This window comes from Dasypus novemcinctus, chromosome 1 (genome assembly GCF_030445035.2).
Source record: "Dasypus novemcinctus isolate mDasNov1 chromosome 1, mDasNov1.1.hap2, whole genome shotgun sequence".
Classification (NCBI taxonomy): domain Eukaryota; kingdom Metazoa; phylum Chordata; class Mammalia; order Cingulata; family Dasypodidae; genus Dasypus; species Dasypus novemcinctus.
The window spans coordinates 167,337,796-167,358,906 of NC_080673.1; the positions used below are offsets into that span (position 1 = coordinate 167,337,796).

Sequence of the window (21,111 nt, forward strand, 5' to 3'; positions counted from 1 at the left end):
GTGTGCGCAGCGCCACTCCTGGGCTGGCTGCGCTTTTTTCACGCGGGGCAGCTCTTCTTGCTGGGTGCACTCCTTGCATGTGGGGCTCCCCTACACGGGGGGCGACTCTGAGTGGCAGGGCACTCCTCGCGCGCAGGAGCACTGTGTGTGGGCCAGCTTACCACATGGGTCAGGAGACCCTGGGGATCAAACCTGGGACCCTCCATATGTTAGACGGATGCTCTATCAATTGAGCCATGTCTGCTTCCCTAGAATATGTTGATAAATCATGCTTGTTTATTTACTTCTCAAATTTGTTTTTTTTTTCTTAAATGAATTGCTGATTTATTGGTGAACATTGGCTAGGGTATTAGTCTGAAGAGTACTTTCATATTTGTGTCTGTTTACGGACTTTCATTTTCTCCTCATAGTTAATCTATGAATTGTTTGCATCTTCAAGTATAAATATTATTGTTTAATATTTTATGTATTTGTTAATCAAAAGTTAATCTATTATCATATTTGTGATAATGAAAAGAGAACTGATCATTAGTCAGAGACCTAACTAGGGTCTGATTTTGCTTGGAGTATTAGCCATTGGCTGGCCCTGGGAAGGTGATTTATATTCTCTGGGCCTTGACTATGATGTGCAGTTAGCCAAAAACCCCGAGGGCCTACTTTGTGCCAGGTCTACTTTGTTCTTTGTGTGTAATAGTAAGGATCCCTGATTCGCTCTGCCAGCTTTAACACCTTCGATCCTATGAATTAATACAAAATACTTGTCCTTTTCTGTGGAGGACATGGCTAATTGCCTACCCAATATCCATTTTTCCTTTCTTCCTTATTAACAAGTCTCTAGTTGGTTCAGTGTGACAACATGCTCAGCTAAAATAGTTAATTCCCAGGCTCCCTTGTAGCTAGGGTGGCTAAGAGACCAGTTCTGATTCATGACACTCAAGTGAATGTCTGCAAAGTGTTTCTAGGAGTGGTGTTTACTCTCCTGATATAGGCAGACCTGTTTTCTCCTTCCCCTAATTCTGGCATTGAACGTAGAGATGAAGCTGGAATTGAGCAGCTGTCTTGCAAGCATAAAGCAAAAAGCACGGAAAGCCATGTAAAAACAGCAGGTGGAAAGGTAGAAGGAGATTAGGCTCCACATTGGTACATGTGGAGCCACTGAACCAGCCCTGTACAGTCTACCCTTCTTATAGGAGAATAAAGCCCCAGATGAGGTTAAGTCTCTTGTCTGGTTTGCTATGTGCTGCCTAACTCAATGCTCACTGATACACACTTCCACATTCCCTTAATTTTTTTAAAGCACTAGTTAATATTATAATGGAGGCAAGCAGAAGAGAATTATTTATGATTATAAACCTTTGTATGGCATAAAAACACTTTAATTGTTCCCATTATCAAAGCCTTATATGTGGTAGCTGAATCACAATGTCTTTAGAGTATGTTCTGTGTGTAAAGGGAAAGGATCCTGTATTATATTTGCAAAAAGTTAGGAAAACATTTTAGGCTTATTAATGTTTTCATTAACCCTGCATCAGCTATCATTAATTGCACATAGAGTTACTCCCATGAGACACATACCTACGTGTCCTTTTGCTGAATCTAACATAGTTGCACACACCTGTTTATTCATCATGACTCACTATGTCAAAGACCTATGGGATACTCAGTTTGCCTCCACTATCCTACTCAATCCTTAGTTATTGTCTTCTTTCTCTAATACAAGCTAAAGGTTAGGTTGCCATGACTATGTGTTTTGCTAGTCTGTGATCCTATAAGAGGGGCAGAATGAGCTTTGTGTCCTAATCTGGGTACTGCTGCCTAGGCTGTGGTTACCTTCTTGGAGCTTTAGTTTTCCTTTTTATAAAATGGGGATGATAATGATGATGATGATGATGACAGTGTCCATGGCAGTAACGAAGGTTTAATGTTACAATATATAAAACACTTAAAACTCTGTCCAGCTCACAGAAAGCTATTAAACTATCAGCTATTTTATTATTATTGGATTTGCAACATCATGTTAATTGCTGTGTGGATATTAGCATCATGGAATCACCTTCACTGTGACCCATCTTCTCCCAGTCCTGGGTAGTTATTTTCCTTTAGGCTAATGAGGTGCAAGGCCAGGGAAGTGCGGATACCATATTCAGTGCCCTGGGCCTTTGCCCAGGCTGAAGTGGGTTCTATTTGATTACATTTCTTTGTGGATAATAAACAAATATATTTGACTGAGGCATTTAAAAATAGTTTTATGTGTGGAATGAGTATTACTTGTACAATAGGCATGTGCCTAAATGATAATATGGGTCAGGCAAGCAAATGATGATTTGGTGAAAAATTATGGTTGTCAGTGATGGTATGTTCAAAGCATAAGTTCTCACAACTATGCTGTGTTTAAAAACTTGTCAGGCTGTTTGTATTTTCCTTAATAAATTCTACTCATAAAAGGTCTGGGGTCACTTTTTAAGATAGCAAAAACATCCTACTTGAAATTCAGAAGTCGAATTAACTTAAATTAAGAAAATACATTGTTTTTCTTTAAAGTTACGTATCTTTATAAATCTAACTACAGAATAAAATGAGCAGTTCAAAAAAGTTTATAGATGGGATAAACTTTGTGAAAGGAAAGAAGTCCTTGTTTAATGTTAGCTGGAGCTATGGGATTGGGAAGAAACTGTCATTTAAAGAGCTGGCTCTAAAGCACAGGAATCACTATGCTGTGTGAGGACTTCAGAAGAAAATGCTGGGTAAGAAGTCTGGCAAAAGCTGACTTACTTCTCCGTCTGATTCTATATTAGAAACTCAGTAGCAAAGTTGCAGAGAAGGGCTGGGAGAGTGCGTTAATTCAATGGAGAATTCATTTATCCCAGAAACTTTCTGATCAATAAGATATTGAGTAAAACAGTAGGAAGATTAAAATCCTATACAACAGATCATAAAGCAAAGGAGGGAGGGGAAAGGACGCTAGGTCTGTAAGGGCACATACTGGGGTATAATTTTGTATTGGCATTTTATTATCTACTATTCTACTTTCATATCATAGGCTTTCACTGATTATTTGTTGACTATATATGGGATATAGATTTAGTCCTTGAAGTAAATTGCCTGAGGTGCTGGCATGTGGATCTGCAGTATCACAGATTCTGGATCACAGAACAAAAAGAATTCATGAGGTTTCCTTGTTCACGTATTTGGTGGTGGTGGTGGGCAGTGGCATTAGGGGAGGCGTGGAAAGCGGCATGAGCATGGATATGGGAACGCCAGAGCATGTTCAGGAAGTAAGGAGCAGGCCAGGCAGACTGCAGCATAGGAATGCATGCAGAGAAATGGGGGAAATGTAGGATAATTTGATGTTTTATTCAAATTAAGGCTTATAGCCACCCCTTCTATCTGTACATGACTCTAAATAATATGGAAAAGGTGCAGATAGTCGAAATAACTGCCCAAAGGATGAAATCTGCAGATCTCCATTTATTTAGTCTACCTGCGCTTCCTTTTGATCTTGTGGAAACAGAGGCAGGACTATCCTTGACATACTAAATTTTCAAAACTAGCACGTAAGCCCTATGAAGGTAGGGGTTGTTTGTTTTCTTCACTGCTAGATTCTCAGTGCCTGGCACATTGTAAGCCCTCAATGAATATTTGTTGAAGAAATGAATAAATAGAGGATCTACTGGTACTTCAAAGACAGCAGGAATAAAATATATCATTTGATCATCTTCTCCAAACCTATTCCTCCTCTTTTTATTCCACACTGAATTTATGTTTGCAGTCTCTTTTGGATGCCAAGTTGAATAACTTTTCTGCATTTCTTCATGAAAGTCACAAAATGTCAGAGTTGCTCAGGACCAGGAGAAATTATAAGCTAAATGTTGGAAAGCGGACTTGGCCCAGTGGTTAGGGCATCTGTCTACCACATGGGAGGTCTGTGGTTCAAACCCCGGGCCTCCTTGACCCGTGTGGAGCTGGCCCACGCGCAGCGCTGATACACGCAAGGAGTGCCCTGCCACGCAGGAGTGTCCCCGCGTAGGGAAGCCCCATGCACAAGGAGTGCGCCCCGTAAGGAGAGCCGCCCAGCGCCAAAGAAAGTGCAGCCTGCCTAAGAATGGCGCCACCCACATGGAGAAATGACACAATAAGATGACGCAGCAAAAAGAAACACAGATTCCTGTGCTACTGACAACAGTAGAAAAGGACAAAGTAGACTCAGAAAATAGACACGGAGAACAGACAACCAGGGTGGGGGGGAAGGGGAGAGAGATAAATAAAATATTTTTAAAAAACCATAAATGTGATCCTTCCTTAGGCCTTAATAATGAGGACAGATGCTCTGAAGCGGAGAGTTGGTGCCTTCTAGAGAAGGTATCTGAGACCCAGAAGGATGCTAATGCCAAAAGTATCCTTCAATTTTTCATGGCAATCAATTTTTTATTCCAATTTAGAAATGAAATAGATGAAAATTCACATGGGAATTTATAATCCTGTACCAATAAATTATCACTTTACTAAATATGTTCCTGAGTGAGAAGAGTTAAGGTATTATCAACAATTTCAAGTATTATTATACAATTATAATTTATGAAATGATATCTATTTTGACTTTTAGCAAACATTTATGGAATGCCTATTATGTACTAGGTATTAGAGAGGAGCTCCCAATCAAACCTTCCTTTTTATTTGTTTCTCACTATCTTCTTAGACTAGAACTAAGATCTAGAGAGCTTTTTTAACAGACTAAAACAAAACTCACTTGCAAATTAAAATTTTAAAAGTTCTCTTTGGGATGAATATAGAGTTTAATCCTAGTGGTGTGTACAGAATGCTATTGTTGTCACACGTAAAAAATAATTTCTAATGTACATAACAAAACATTTTTATTGTGATGAAACACACATAAATAAAATTTACCATTAGTAACATCTAGTAAACTCCCAATGTTGTGCAACCATCACCACTAGCTAGTTTCAGAACATTTTCATCACTTCAAAAGGAAATGCTGTATTCATTAAGCAGTCACTCCTGATTCTTCCTTACCCCCAGGCCCTGACAATCACTAATTTGATTTCTGATTTGCCTATTCTGGACATTTTATATAAATAGAATCATGAAATATGACCTTTTGTTTCTGACCTCTTTCACTTAACACAATGTTCTCAAGGTTCATCCAAGCTGCAGCCATGTTTCAGTACCTCATTCCTTTTTATGAACAACATTCCATTTTATGCCACATTTTGTTTCTCCATTCATCAGCTGATGGACATTTGGATGGTTCCACTTTTTGCCTATTGTGAACAGTGCTATGAATATTCATGTGCAAGGTTTTGTTTGAATATCTGTTTTTAATTCTTTTGGGTATATAGTCAGGAATGTTTAATTTAATTCTGGAGCCACCAAACTGTTTTCAGGGAAGTTGCATCATATTACATTCTCACTCGCAATGTACAAAGGTTCCAATTTCTCCATATCCTTGCCAACACTTGTTATTTTCCCTTTTGTTGATTATAGTCATCCTAGTAGGTGTGCTGTAGTATCTCATGTGTTTTTTTAAGAACTGACTTCTCCATTGACACTGCTTTATTTTTTCATTAAGAAGTTTTTTGAGACCAAGCTATTTTTTCCCAATACTTGAAGTAAAAAGCAGGCATATATAGGTACACAATAATACACACTAAAACCATAGTTAATCAGAAGAGGCTGGAGAAGCTCAGTGAGCAAAAAGCCCAGTTCACTGTGGTTTTGATTTGTATTTACTAAGGACCAATGACATTAAGCATCTTTTTATGCATTGTTGGTCATTTGTATATTTTCTTTGCTTAAATGTCTATTCAAGTCCTTTGTCCATTTTTAAATTGGATTGTCTTTTTTGTTGTTGTTGAGTTCTAAGAATTATTTACACTAAATCCTTATCAGATAAATTATTTGCAAATATTTCCCCCCAGTTTGTGGGTTATCTTTTCACTTTCTTGATAGTGCCCTTTAATGCAAAGTTCTAAATTTTCTTAAGTCCAAATTTAACTATTTTTTTCTTTTGTTGCTTGTGCTTTTGGTGACATAGCTAAGAAACCACTGCTAAATCCCAAGTCATGAAGATTTACCCCTATGTTTTAAGAGTTTTATGGGTTTAGCTCTTATATTTAGGTCTGATCCATTTTGAGTTCATCTTTGTATATGGTTTGAGGTAAGGGTCCAACTTCATTATTATTTTATTATTTTTTTTAAAGCTTTTATTTCTCCTCCCTCTCTCTGTTGTTTGTGCTTGCTGTCTGCACTGTGTCTGTTAATTGTATGCTCTGTGTGTCTGCTTGTCTTCTTTTCGAAAGCAGTGGGAACGGGACCTGGGACCTCCCGTGTGAGAGGGAGCTGCCCAATTGTTTGAGCCACGTCTGCTTCCTGCTTTTTGTATCTCTCGTTACGTCTCCTCGTTGCATCATCTTCTTGTGTCAGCTTGCTGTCTTATTCATCTTTAGGAGGCACCAGGAACCAAACCTGGGACCTCTCATGTAGTAGGCGGGTACCCAACTGCTTGAGTCACATCTACTCCCCTACTTCATTATTTTGGATGTGAATATCTAGCTGTCCCAGCAAATTTTATTTTTAGATACAATAATAGTTTAATTCCGCCCCCCCCCCAAAAAGTTATTGTAGGCAAGACCATGAAATTTCCTAACACTTGATTTTAAATAATTGAACTAATTTTTTGATAACAACTTAAAGGAATCAGTATTTACAGTAGATGTAGTATTTATGCAAATTCTTACACCAGGTATATTACATATGTGTATGTATGTGCATGTGGGTTTGTGAATATATTGAACCCAAGATTATATGAACTAGGAAATAAATGTTGTATTTCTCAACAGTAGTATTAGGGGATTTATGAATGCTTTTCAAAGCATGGGATTTGGAGGAGCAGACATCTTGTTTCCAAAACCTGAAGTTTTTCTCAAGACTCAAGTCAATATCTTAACTGTCATAGAAGAGGGAAAAAGGGAAGCTTTCCTTACTTTGTGTGTCTGCATCAGAAAGTCCAGTATCCCTGAGATAGAACCACTGCAATAACAAGGGAGAGAAAAGTTTCTCCCAAAGGAAGACTGTTGCTTAATTACGCCTACTGCTTTTGCCTGATGCTTGACATGCCCAAGACATTTCAGTAACGGTTCATCATGAACCCAACATTCTCCATCTTCACGAAATAACCTTGTCTCCCAATGAATTTCCTTCTCCTTCCTTTTCCGGTCTTCTCCTTCCTTTCCCGGGCTTCTCCTCTTTGTCTTTCTTCAAGTCTGTGCTTTGCTCCAGTTGCCACATCAATCAATATTTTTAATTTTTAAGTTGAAAATGACATCCTTCCAAAGGCAACGTGATTCATACTCATTCTGATCTTCCAGCTTTCTTACTTTCTTCTTGATTATAGGCAACTTCCTGGTATCTATAAAGACTGTTTTTCCCCTGTTGCATATTTTGCATACATTACACCATTCCATTCCCCTGCAACTGAGCAAAAAGATTTATCATCATTTGGAGAAAAAAATCTCAGCAGTAATTCTGTGGTTCTTGCCTCCATAGAAAGGTTTGATATAGAAGACAATATTTGCATTATAGCCTGTTTTTGAACAATTAATATTGCATTCTCCTCCTAGCTCCACCCAGGGCATAGTGAGAATAGATCTTCTATAACCATTGGGAAATGTGAGAATGTAATGTTTGTCATATTCCAGACACGAGACACAGCGCTGCCCTATGTTGTGCACACCAATCGACATCCCAAGGAATTTTGATTTGGTCCATATATGTGCAATGAATTGTATCTTCTTGTTAAAGCACTCAGCATAAAATGCTGAAATAGGTGGATGATGGGAAATCTGTTCAGCCACAAATGTTATATTGTTTTTAGAGACCCAAGGAACTGGTCCTCCTGAAACTAGCTCTGTGTTCTCTTCAATATCATTTGGTAATGTCTAATGACACTGAAAGATCTTGTCTAAAATAGGGTTGTATGATTTTTTTGGCAACTGCTCCTTTCCTTCCTGCATGAAAGGCTGAACCATTTGATCCCTGGGATCCTTCTGGTCACTAACGCTCACAAACAGGTCCTGATGTGAAAAAAGTCTGCATACATGTCTAAAAGAGATCTTCTTCAAGAATAAATGTTGGAAGAACTACATTTGTAAGATCCATTCCAAGCCTAACATGTGATAAGAGATACATGATAATGTACTTGTGCTCTTCCACTGACCCTGCATCCTCTTTGTCATCTCTGTCATCATGTGAATCGAAAAGTTCAGCATCACTTGTTCCATTGGACATGGAAGAATTCAGTGATTCTGTGGTATCTGGACGTTTTAGACTATTTCCTGAGCTGCTGTGTGTCAAGGCTGAGGCAGATACAGATGCACAAGTCCAAATTCTGTTGGGTGGGCTGCAAGCCAGGGACTCAGATGAAGGTTCTCCTTGAATTCCCCAGCTGACGCTATCTGGCTGGCTGAAGTAGAGAGGGGAATTCTCTCCCAGCACCATTTTTAAGTGACTAGTCTTTCCCCACTGAATGGCCATGGTTCCTCTATAAAAAATCAATTGACCATAGATGTATGACTTTATTTCTGAACTCTCAATTCTACTCCATTGATTTACACATCTATCCTTATGTCAAAACCATGCCGTCTTGATTAGGGTAGCTTTGTAGTAAGTTTTGACATGGGAAATGCGAGTTCTCCAACTTTGTTCTTCTTTAAGAAATCTTTTGGCTATTCTGGATCCCATGTATTTCCTTATGAAATTTAGTATCAGCCATTCTATTTCTACAAAAAAGGCCATTGGGATTTTGATAGGCATTGTATTTGAATCTGTCAACATGGGGAATATTGCCATCTTTACAATATTAAGTATTCCATACATGAACACAGGATGTTTTTTCACTTATTTAGGTGCTCTTTAATTTCATTCAGCAATTGTTTTTTAGTTTTCAGTGTACAAGGCTTGTACTTCCTTGGTTAAATTTATTCCTATGTATTTTATTCTTTTTGTTGTTACTGTATATGGAATTGTTTTCCTAATTTCCTTCTCAGATTATACTTTGCTAGTGTAATATAAACTGACTTGTGTGTTGATCCTGAATCCTCCAACTTGTTAGTTCTAATAGTTTTTTTGTGCGTCTGTAGGACCCAAGATCTAATAGATCTTGTCAGTTCTAATAGTTTTTTTGTTGGTCTGTAGGATTTTCTAAATATAGGTTCATGTCATCTACAAATAATTTTACTTGTTTCTTTCCCATCCGCATGCCTTTCTTTCTCTTGCCAATTGCTCTAGCTAGAACTTCCAGTACAATGTTGACTTAGCATCTTTGCATCTTTGCCTTGTTCTTAATTTGATGGGGAAGATAAGCTGTTTATCATGTTGAGGAAGTTCCCTTCTATTCCTAGATTTTTGAGTGTTTTTTAAATCATGAAATGGTGTTGGATTATATCAAATGCTTTTGATCATGTGGTTTTCCCCCCCTTCATTCTATTAATGTGGTATTGAATCAAATTGCATTCCTGGAATAAATCTCTTCATCCTGGAATAAATCATGGTGTTGGAGTTGGCTTGATTTTGTTGAGGATTTTTGTATCTGCATTCATAATGGAGACTGGTCTGCAGTTTTCTTTTCTTGTGGTGTCTCTTTTCTGTTTTTGGTATGAGGTTGATGATGACCTCATAGATTTAAGAAGTTTTCCTTCCTCTTCTATTTTTTGGAAGAGTTTGAGAAAACATTGGTGTTAATTCTTCTTTACCTGTTTGGTGGAATTCACCAATATAGTCATCTGGTCCTGGATTATTCATTGTTGGGAGGTTTTTGGTTAATGATTCAAACTTATTATAAGTCTGTTCAGATTTTCTATATCTTCATGAGTTAGTTTTGGTAATTTGTGTGTTTCCAGGAATTTATCCATTTTATCTAGGTTATCTAATTTGTTGGAAATCAACCTTATTTTTGATGAATGAATTTGTTGTCATGCAAAACACCAAACAATTAATCCAATATTTATAAAACTTGAAATGTATGTCATGTTTTATTGCATTTACTTTTCTAAAGCAAAATGCATATAAAATTTCATAAGAGATTTAAACAAAATTTCCCCCAAATCCTAAGGAACCCAAATTTTCCAATAGGGGTGTGACTAGTATAAAATTTAATTCTAAATAGCATAAATCCTCTAAATTTTTCTTTTATTAAAATAAATGATTCCTCATATAAAAGGAAATTCTCCTTTTTCTCTATCTAGAGGTAGGAACGATAGAGTGTGAACTCAGTGCCAAATGGCCTATATTTGAATCCCAGCTCTGGCACTTACTTTCTGTATAACCTCTCTGCACCTGTTTACTCATCTGTAAAAAGGGGAATAGTAATAGAACAAACTTCATATGGTTGTTGGAGAATTAAATGTATTAATACACACAAAAAATTGGTTCAGAGTTCATAAGCACTCAATAATTATTAGCAGATACTATTGTTTTCATCAGGTTGTCATTAATTGGGGTCAAGTAAAGAGCATCAAGACACCTAATGGGAGAAGCAGATTTGGCTCAACTGATAGAGCATCTGCCTACCATATGGAGGGTTCAGGGTTTGATCCCCAGGGCCTCCTGACCCGTGTGGTGAGCTGGCCCACACGCAGTGCTGCTGCACGCAAGGAGTGCCGTGCCACCCAAGGGTATCCCCTGTGTAGGGGTGCCTCACGCACAAGGAGTGTGCCCCATAAGGAGACCTACCCCACGTGAAAAAAGTGCAGCTTGCCCAGCAGTGGGGCGCTGCACACATGGAGAGCTGACGCAGCAAGAGGACGCAGCAAAAAAGAGACACAGTTTCCCAGTGCTGCCTGATAATACAAGTGGATGCAGAAGAACACAGAGCGAATGGACAGAGAGACCAGACAATGGTGGGGGGTTGGGGGGAGAAAGAGAAATAAATAAAATAAATCTTAAAAAAAAAAAACCAACCATTGGACAGGCTAGTTGAAAGTCAAGGCAGCAATGCTGGCTGGTGGATATAAGGAAGAGCTATATATATATATATATTTTTTTTTTTTCTTTCTTCTTGATTTATAAAACTCCTGACTAGGAGAGAAGTAAATGCCTTGGCTGATTCCCTGTCACTAGAAAAGAAACAGATCCCTTTACTAGTATCCATGAGAGTAAGCCAATGGGCTAAAAACTGCATCAGAGAAGCCCTCCATTAGGCCAGAAAATCAAAGAAAATATTCTTCTGATGAATTTCCTAAAGGAAAGGAATGTCCTGAGAAAGAGAAATCAGTTCTTTTACTTTAACATGAATTCTGGCCTTCACTGTGGGCTGCAGGGAATTATAGAGTAGGTGATGAGTGTTCAAAGGAATGATCACAAATGTGAATTCTTCCTTTCAAATCACAGATCTAAGCCAGCATAAGGACATGATGATGTTGCAACATGTTTTCTGCTTTTGAAATTTTTGCTTTGTTTCTTATATATTTCTCCCTTTCCCTAAATATATAAATATATTCCACACTAATCCTTCCTTATTAGGAAAAAAACCTGAATTCATACCTGTAATTTATGGGTATATGCAGTATTGATGTATTTGTCACCATCACCATTATTTCATTAGTGGCCATACCAGTAAAATGAATACAGGTTTGTTTTAGGAGCAGAGGTACTCAGTGTCTTAGGGTCTAAGACAGAAATATTTCATAAACATTCAAAATCAATTTCATTTAAAAAAGCTATCCTGAGGTAAAATATAAAAACACATTAACTAAAACATTGTATTTTAAAAGATGGAAATTTAGTTTATACTCATTTTATATTAAGATATAAGTTAATGATTTATTTGTTAGAGGATTTATCACAAAATGTTGCTGCCCAGTGCATTTTGCAAACAATAAATAATTCACTGGGAGTATTAACATTCACATATGTAATTAACGTTTACAAATGTACAAAACTTTGGATAACACATTTTAAACTTATTTTTCAAATATTCAATAAGCCCATTCACCCAAAATTATTTGATTACAAAGAAGCACAATGGGTTACTACCTATGACAAAAACATAAGAAACAAGGCAGGGAGGCAAATACAGACTTGAGACTGTAGGAATATCCAAGCAGTTTTGTTAATATCCAAAAGATAAAAATCAAAACATTTTTGATAATGTAAAGAAAACAAATCTTTATAATGAAATACTAGTTAGGTGAAAGGATATTATAGAATATATAACATTTACTTTTTTTACATAAATTTGCATATCTTAAATTTATTATAAAACACCATTTTTTACTTCAATTTAGGAATATCATAAACTTGTAGTACTTGGTGAGACTAGATGTAAAGGAATGATAGCATCAAGTTTTTATTTGGTCATTATTCTCTTGACTCTTAAATGTTTTTCTTATTCAGTGGACTAAGCCAATTTTAGAAATAAAATGCAAAACCAGAGCACATATAATGTGTCTGTTTCTGAAAATACTAAATAGCATAGCATGTCATAATAGTGACTGTGGTTAAACAAACAAAAATTACTCCAACTTATACATAATTAAAAAAAAAGTTATAAGTAAACCTTTAGAAATTTTATTTGATATGTTTGTACTGCAATAAAAAATAAAATAAAATAAAAAACTGTGTTTGGCTATGAAGTGAAATTCCCAGTTTTCACTGGGTTATGTTCAGAAGCAGTGCATCTGTCCTCAAATTTTATTTCAAGAACTATGTCCACAATCAATCAGCTGTTGTTTTTACCTAAGAAAATGAAAATGTTTATTCCTGGTTCATTTACTCCTTCCTCCCTTCTTTTAACACCTTCACTTTGAGATCAGGCACTTGGTACCCAGGCATGTGGAACTGCACATTTACAAAAGAATGTATCCATTGGTAGTAGAACAACTGAACTAAATTCATAGAGGAGGAGGAGGAGGAGAAGATCTTCATCTAGAAAACAGCACTAAATTATAATTTTACAGTGACAACACAAGCCCCAGCTCTTCCTAGGCACAGTGGAGCAACCTGAAACAAAATAGAAACAAAAAAGAGATACATGTTGAATTTGTAAGCTAAAAGTTTGCTAATACCACATCAGTTGATGAAATAATTAAACTAGTCCTGTACCTGTTGGCAAAGAGCTGCTGTCCTGACCTCCTGCTGCCCTAGCCCTCTGCCCACCTGGCTCCTTCCCCAAGAAAACCCCCTCCTCATGTCCAATTTTCATAGACCGAATTGTTGAGTATATCATGATTAAGCATGTCCACTCCTAGTTAAAGATGATTTTTAAAAATAGGGCAGGAAGTGGTCCATATGAAACACTACATTTTGGTCAAAATGATGTATGTTATGACTAAAAGGAAATGCTGAACACTTAAAGTAACTTGGTAGCAGTGTGGAGAAACTATCAAGCTACAGAGACCCTCTAACAGCCTTGGTCTTCTCAGAGACCAGACACAAAACACACTACAGGCTGGCGGTTTGTTCACTCCTGAGGAACCAGGGAATTCATTTTTATTGACAGCATTTTAAGTACAAGGCTGAGAGAGCTAAACCCATTCGACTATTTTTTAGCAGAGTAAATAGAATGAATACCATCATCCAACTTCCTAGGACTAGAAACAAACAGGATGAATAAACTCTAAGGCAGTTGAGATAGAAGAGGAGGGTGAGAGGGGGAGGAATATAATCTTTATCCATGATAAGGAAAAATTCTTAAATCTTTAACATTGCTTTTTAAAAAATAACCTAGATACTAGGCAATTCACAATGGAAAGAAAAGTGTAGACAAGGATATTTTTTAAAGAAATATTACTATGCATTTGACCTAAGAGAATTAAAATGTTAGCATTCAGTGGGGGGTGATTAATGCAAAGTACTAAGAAAGTTTGCTTTGAACTAATTTTTGTGGGGGTATGTAAAAAAGCATTTTTTCAAATACAAGATACGAAATGACTTCGTAATCAGTAAGTGGCCCTGGACAAATGAGTGGATTTTGTAAAAGATCCAGACTTCCATTTTAAGAGACTTGGCAGTTGTCCTCACTGTTATATCTCCTTGAACAATCAAATAGTCTATATTAAAACCATATCTATTTAGAGTATTCTAGGAGTAAACTCTAAATCATTTAAATCAACATGTCTGTAATTAAGCAGCTTTCCTCAAAACACCCAGGACACTAGGTGGCACATTGTGAATAGCTGAGGTTGTCATGACAACCAGCTAGAAAGTTTAACTTAGAATATTTATTAAATACAGTGTAGTCACCTCCTGCTTGGGTCAAGCCTGGTAGCGGGATGGGTTGTGATTTAAGACTTTGTAACACCTCATTTCAGTCCCTGTACAGATGTCCTTTTGTCTATTTATCAGAACATTGAAATGAGGATGTTTACTTTTCAAATAAGTTACCTGCTTTAAAATAATGATATCAGTGGCAAGCAAACAAAACAGCTACGTGGTCACAGTTAATTCTGACACTGAATGATTCAGTATAAAATATTAATTATCTGTAATAACAAACCTGAAATACTAGCTAGAGAATTCCTTATATCTAGGCTAATAGCTTATGTGAAATTCATCTCAGAAAAAGAGTTTTTTTCTCTTTTTTTGGATTCTTATTTGTCATTCACAAACAAGAGGGTAAGCAAACATATAATTTCTAAAGAAATCTCTTAGCATTTATTCCAAAATGCTCTAACTCAGTCCTCAATCTCATCCCTTCTTCCCTCTACCAAGGGATCTCATTTACTTAAGACAAAAGATCAGGGTCAAACAGTGTAAGTCACTTTTTCTTTCTCTTTACTTAATAATTCCCTATAGAATCCAGTGGCGGATGATGGACTATGATTAACAGGACAAATATGAAAACATTTTCTCATGAATGATAACGAAAATGTAATACTAATATAGAATGTTAATAACTGGATAGATTGGGAGAAAATACATTAAATGTAAGATACTTTTACTATACATTTATTGTTTATGTATGTTCATGCATGAATTATATACTTCAATAAAATTTTATTTTAAAAAAATCCCCTGTATCTGTCTACATTCACCCTCTCATCTTTTTTCTAATCTCAGAGGTTAAAAGATCTTTCCTCTAGTCTAAGGATGACCAATCTTTGCTTTCATTCTGTTTTCTAGCCAACTTCCAAGAAGGTGTCCTTCAGTTTTGCTTTTTCTTTCTAACATCTGGAATATCTCTCTACTGTCTTGTTGTCCCTCCTATTGTGGAAAAAAAAATCCTTGGCTCAAATTCTAACCCCATCATTCATTTGCTGGGTGACTTTAGATCAATTACTAACCTCTTTGGGTCTCAGATTTCTCATCCTGTACGGTAGGGGAAATAATAATAGTACTTAACTTACAGGGTTGTTGGGAAGATTAAATAAGTTCTTTAATGTAGTGCTTAGAATGCAGCCTGGTACATAAAATGTGCTCAATAAATGTTAACTTTATATCATCATAAATATTTTAAAATTGCATGTCCTTTGAACTCCCACCCCTACTTTTTAAAAAGATTTATTTATTTATTTCCCCCTCTCCGCCTCATGACTGCTTTCTGTGTCCATTTGCTGTGTGCTCTTCTGTGTCTGCTTGTCTTCTCTTTAGGCAGCACCAGGAACCGATACTGGGACCTTCTGGAGTGGGAGAGAGATGCTTAATCTCTTGCACCACTTCAGCTCCCTGGTCTGCTATGCCTCTTATTGTCTCTCCCCTGTGTCTATTTTTGTTGTGTCATCTTGTTGTGCCAGCTCTCCACTAGGACCAGCTTGCTGCACAGGACAGCACTTCTGCGTGGCCCAGCACCTCTGTGTAGTCAGTGCTCTGCTCGGGACACCTTCCTACACAGGCCAGGTTGCCTTCACCTGAAGGCCCTGGGAAACGAACCCTGGATCTCCCATGTGGTAGACGAGAGCCCAATCGCTTGAGCCACATCTGCTTCTTCACCCTTACTTTTTAATCTCTGTATTGTGGCTTCTGCTTCTATCACATTCCCCCAAATCCCTACAAATTTAGGATGACAAATCATCTTCACTCTTCTTTATATTATGGAAATACTCTCTCCTCCCTTAAATGCTCTATTTTAAGAAATTCCAGATTATTCCTTTACTGTTTATTTCAGAAGCTTCACCTCCTAATCCAACCCAATATGTGTGTATCTGTAGAGAATCGACAGGTCTTGGTATTATCTCCTGAATCCATCCTTCCTTCCTTCCCTACTAGTTTACTGACTACCTCAAGTCTCTCAATAGAAAGTCTTCTAAACCAGCTTTCACTTCTCCCCACCTCTACCCCAATTTATCCTGTCCCCCAACTGCCACCACATTGAACTTTCTTTTTTTTTAAAAGATGTATTTTTTATTAATTTCTCCAACCCCACCCCCCCAGCTGTCTGCTTTCTGTGTCCATTCGCTGTGTGTTCTTCTGTGACTGCTTCTATCCTTATCAGCAGCACCGGGAATCTGTGTTTCTTTTTGTTGCGCCACCTTGTTGTGTCAGCTCTCCGTGTGTGCAGCGCCATTCTTGGGCAGGCTGCACTTTCTTTCGTGCTGGTTCTCCTTATGGAGTGCACTCCTTGAGCGTGGGGCTCCCCTATGCCGGGGACACCCCTGCATGGCACGGCACTCCTTGCGCGCATCAGCACTGTGCATGGGCAAGCTCCACATGGGTCCAGGAAGCCTGGGGTTTGAACCACGGACCTCCCATATGGTAGGCGGACGCCCTATCCATTGGGCCAATTCTGCTTCCCTGAACTTTCTATTATCACATTACTCTCTGGTTAAAAGCCTCTGCTGGCTTCTTATTACCAAGCTCTTTAGCTTACCTTTACAGACTTCCATCTTGCCCCTACACTTCTTCAGTCAGAACTCCTACTCTTCTCAAGCATGGATTCTTATAAAGAGCTGTACTTCCTCTCTATATTGCGTATTTGTGCTTCACTGACATTTCTTTCATGTCTCACATAATTTCCTTCCCCTTTCTTCTACCTTTTTAAATTGGAGCAGTTCATTAAAGCTTAGTTTCTATCCCACTTCTCTCTCACTAAATCCCTCTCAACAACCACCTTCTTTTCTCTCTTTGCCTTCCTATACCACTCATTGCCGGTACCACTGGACATTTAATACCAACCACCTTATATTGTGGGTTCTCCCCTTGCACATGTAAATCTTACCTACTAAAGTAGAGTTTAAGTTTTTTGATAAGGTGGTTTCTCATAAATTTTGTTTTCTTGACAGTTCTTTGCATTGTTCCTTGTACTCAGGAGAACATTGGCTCAATAAAGCATTTATTGTCTTGTATGTACCAGATACTCAATTGGGTATTACAGGCACAAAATTCTTGATTCTCTTCTTGGTGACAATGAAAGCAGAGATCTTAAAAGATCATTCTTAGAAGTGCTGATCCCTCCCAGAAATAGACAAAATTGGAATTCTTTCCATTAATAAGCTTGCCAGGCCAGGTTTCTTACTTGTTAATGAAATTTAAGGTTGCCATCTTTATTAGGTTATAACCAGAAATTTGATTTGCTTCCAAATATCAGTAGCTTTAATATGTAAAAATTATTACCCATGTATGGGAAAGTGGCTTACATTGTTTTTACTACTATCCTTTCTTACTATTTTCTACACTCTTCCTCCCTTTATAATAGCTTTCTTGTGGTCCTATCAACTCTTATCACTGCTAGAACATTTCATCAATTCCCAAGAAGCAAGTGGTGGCAAAGCAGCTAATAATAATTTCTCTGAGTATCATCTTATTATTTAAGGGCAATTTTGGATTTTTAATTAAGTTATAAAATTGAACATTCCCTCTTGTAGTCTCATATTTAATCAAGAGATGACTTTCTTATATTTATGCTATGTATTTCAGTATTGGACAAAATTGAGAAGATTTTTTTACCAAAAGAATTATTTTAACAAAAAGAGAGGAAGTGTAATAATGAAAAATGAAAATGCCATACCTGTGTCCACTCATTTGTCTGGGGATCATAAGCTTCCACTGTATTAAGATAAGTCTGTCCATCATACCCTCCAACAGCATACAGTTTGTCACCAAGTAAACAGACTCCCACTGCATCTCTGCTGATGCTCATAGATGCCACTGCAGTCCACATATCTGTTTTGGGGTCATACCTGAAAAAAATTTTAACAACTGCTGCTGGCATTGTTCTCAAAACATTTGATGTGAAAACAGTTTAGTTCTTCAAGTCTATCTTTGGCCTTACCTGTGATAGAAATAGAATATGTCTGAACATCTTTTAGAGAAAAATATCAATATTTTCCTGAAAACTTCTTTCTTTCAATATTATACATTCACTTAGTGGATACACAACACTTAACTATTCAAAGGAGCTCATGTAAATACTGAAAAGTAATTTAAAGGCTTTAGATTACCTACTGAAATCTGGAGGAAATCAGTAAGTGAAGTTTTTTAAGATAACTTCTAGCCTCAATCATTGTAGCTGCCCATCTCTGAGTCTTCTTGATCCTTTCATGAGTTATGGTACCTAGAACTACTCCAAATTGTCTATCTAGGAGCAGATATACTATGCTAAGATGTTCTGCGCTGCCTCAAATACCTGCTGTATCAATGAACTACTTTTCATTGGGTGTAGTACTAGTCAGCCCACAATTTATGGGGCACAGCATATAAAGACTTCCACTACCTTTACTGGATCATAATGTTCACCCCAAAACAGGTGAATTACAGGCGCAACTTTCTAAAAAAAGAGCAACCAAGTTAATTATTTCACAGAGAGAGCACATTGTCATCAGCAAACCTTGGTTTCTCTACTCATCCTTCTTCCAGTCACTTTTCATTTTTTTGGTAGTTATTTTTCACATGAAATTTTTCTTTCATTTTCCTCCTTGCACACAATTACTCCTACAGAGTAATTGCACACAATGACTTCCTTTCCCTTGGAGGTCTAAGGTACTCTTAATGAATGGATAAACCATTTTTGGAATCGCAATGGACAGCAGGTGTGGCTGTGGTGTGGGAGCTGCAGGCCGAGACTCCTTGCACCTGCTTCCCCACTCTTTTCCATCCCAGGGTTTGCAGGAGGCACCTACTCTCACACCGACTTGCAGGGATCCTAGTCATTTTCCTCATCCTTTTCGGGACCCAGAAGCCAGCTTGCTTTCAATGTAATAGGGGGCTGGTGCCTAAACCTTACTGCTGTCTTAAGTTTTACTTTTAATGTCACTTTCTTCAGAAATTAAGTTCCCAGGCTCTCAGAAGCATCTGTTTCCCCCCCTTAGACCAGTTATTACAATAGGATATTACATTTTTTCATTTCTACTGTTAAGATTATAGCCTTTCTGAGGACAGGGACAGTGTCTTTCCATTCACCACATATCCCAATGCATAAAGAAATATTACAACACATAAAGAAGTATTTGTTGAATGAATGATAATCTCAATACAATCCTGGGGGATCTGATCCATTTATACTTCCAAGGCAATTATTAAAATGACTTCTTATTTTGAATATTGGTAATAAAAGGGGAAAAAATGCCTTTCTTGTGTTTCCAGAGGGAATTGTATGTCAGAATAATTAAAGGCCCCAAGTTGATAGGGAAAGCTCTACTTTATAGAGCAATTCAGGCTTACTAATATAGATGGAATAATCGAACTAGAGAAAAACAAATTTTTCAAATTCTAATTAAATTATTGATCTAGGCAAGGATTATCAATCGTTGTTAAAATGTTCGGGTGATGGGGGACTAGATAGCTACCTAGTAACGAAGTACAACTCACAAACAACTTTCTAGTCATAAATGGAAAAAGTCACCATTATGCATTGAAAATTTCTGACCATTATCATCACAAATCAGATTCAATCTTTGAATTGCTAATGGTGGGAAAAGCAAATATTATATCTCCTGATGTGTAGCCACATGAAGTATATAATGACAACTGTGACAGGCAAGCCAAAAATTTAATATAAATCCATCAAATGTTTAGATATCACTTCCATTTTCACAGAAATACGGGGACTAGAGAAATGTTAAACATCACAAGGAAGGAGTCGGACAAATCTGAACTAGGACATTGGAAGGACAACCAGCCCAATCTCTTGAATAAGTCAGTATCATACAAAAGCACAAATGTTAGGTAAAAGACTTGATTTATGGGACCCAACAAGCAAATGTAATAGTGGTCTGTATACTTTGGTTTGAACAGATTAACTACAGAGGTTATTTGGAGTCAACTGGAGAAATCTGAATGTGTTCTATATATTATATGAGATTGAAAATTTATAAAAATAGAAAAATGGAGGTCACTGACTAAAAAGGGCAGGTGGCAAAACAGTATGAACATAGTATCTCAATTTGGCATAAAATACAATTATATATATGCTCAAAGAAAGATCCAGAAGAGCTGGGCTAAGGAATTAAATGTGGCGATCTCTGAGAACTGGGAATGTTACATTATAATTGTAAAATTTTGCTTTTATTTATACTTTATTTTTTAAAAATGCTTGTAATTCTAATTCTGTAATACTAAAAGGTTTATTAACAACAACAACAACAACAAGTATTTACTAAGCAAGTTATGTGTACCAGGTACTTTTTTAGGTGCCTGGGACACAGTGAAATAAAACAGAAAAATCTATCTTTTCATGGAACTTCTATCCTAGTGGAATGCCACACTTAAGGAATAAGTTTGAAGGACTTAAAAGAAAATCAAGAAGTGAATTCCTAATACATTGTGAGTAACAATAATTTCTCATCATGATTTATAAACAAAACAAAAACAAAAATGCTAAATCTATATGGAATACTCAGTCCAAGCAGACTTTCAAAGGCTTCTACATAGAAATAAATAATTCTAATTACTCTCCTAGAAATACTAAAAAGTAAAGAACAACAATTCTAAGAAGTCAATATTTCTTAAATGATTTGCTAAAAACTACAAAGAAACCTCTGAAATGCAATGATCTTTACTTTTACTCTGTAGATAATATGAAAAGAATCATGAAAAAGGCTCAAGCTCCTCATAATAATGAAATCAATTAGCCAAATTTTAAATAAAATAAATTTGATTAGACATTTGCACAAAATTATACTAACTAGACTGAAGAAACAGTAGAGGCTTCAGGTTGCTATGCAA

At 37.0% G+C, this 21,111-nt stretch overlaps 1 protein-coding gene and 1 pseudogene across 3 annotated transcripts in view; both read right to left on the minus strand.

Moving 5' to 3' along the window:
• Nucleotides 1-5,333: 5,333 nt before the first annotated feature.
• LOC101411143 (oxysterol-binding protein-related protein 9-like) lies at nt 5,334-8,807 on the minus strand (annotated as a pseudogene).
• A 3,001-nt stretch (nt 8,808-11,808) lies between these two features.
• KLHL5 (kelch like family member 5) overlaps nt 11,809-21,111 on the minus strand; it is a 106,862-nt gene continuing 97,559 nt past the window's right edge. For all 3 annotated transcript variants that reach the window (XM_058299645.2, XM_058299651.2, XM_071217019.1), the window contains 2 exons: nt 17,957-18,128; nt 11,809-13,014 (listed from right to left, as the gene is read on the minus strand). In XM_058299645.2, the coding sequence (XP_058155628.1) occupies nt 12,958-13,014; nt 17,957-18,128 (229 nt within the window). In that variant the 3' untranslated portion in view covers nt 11,809-12,957. The remainder of the gene's footprint in view (nt 13,015-17,956; nt 18,129-21,111) is intronic.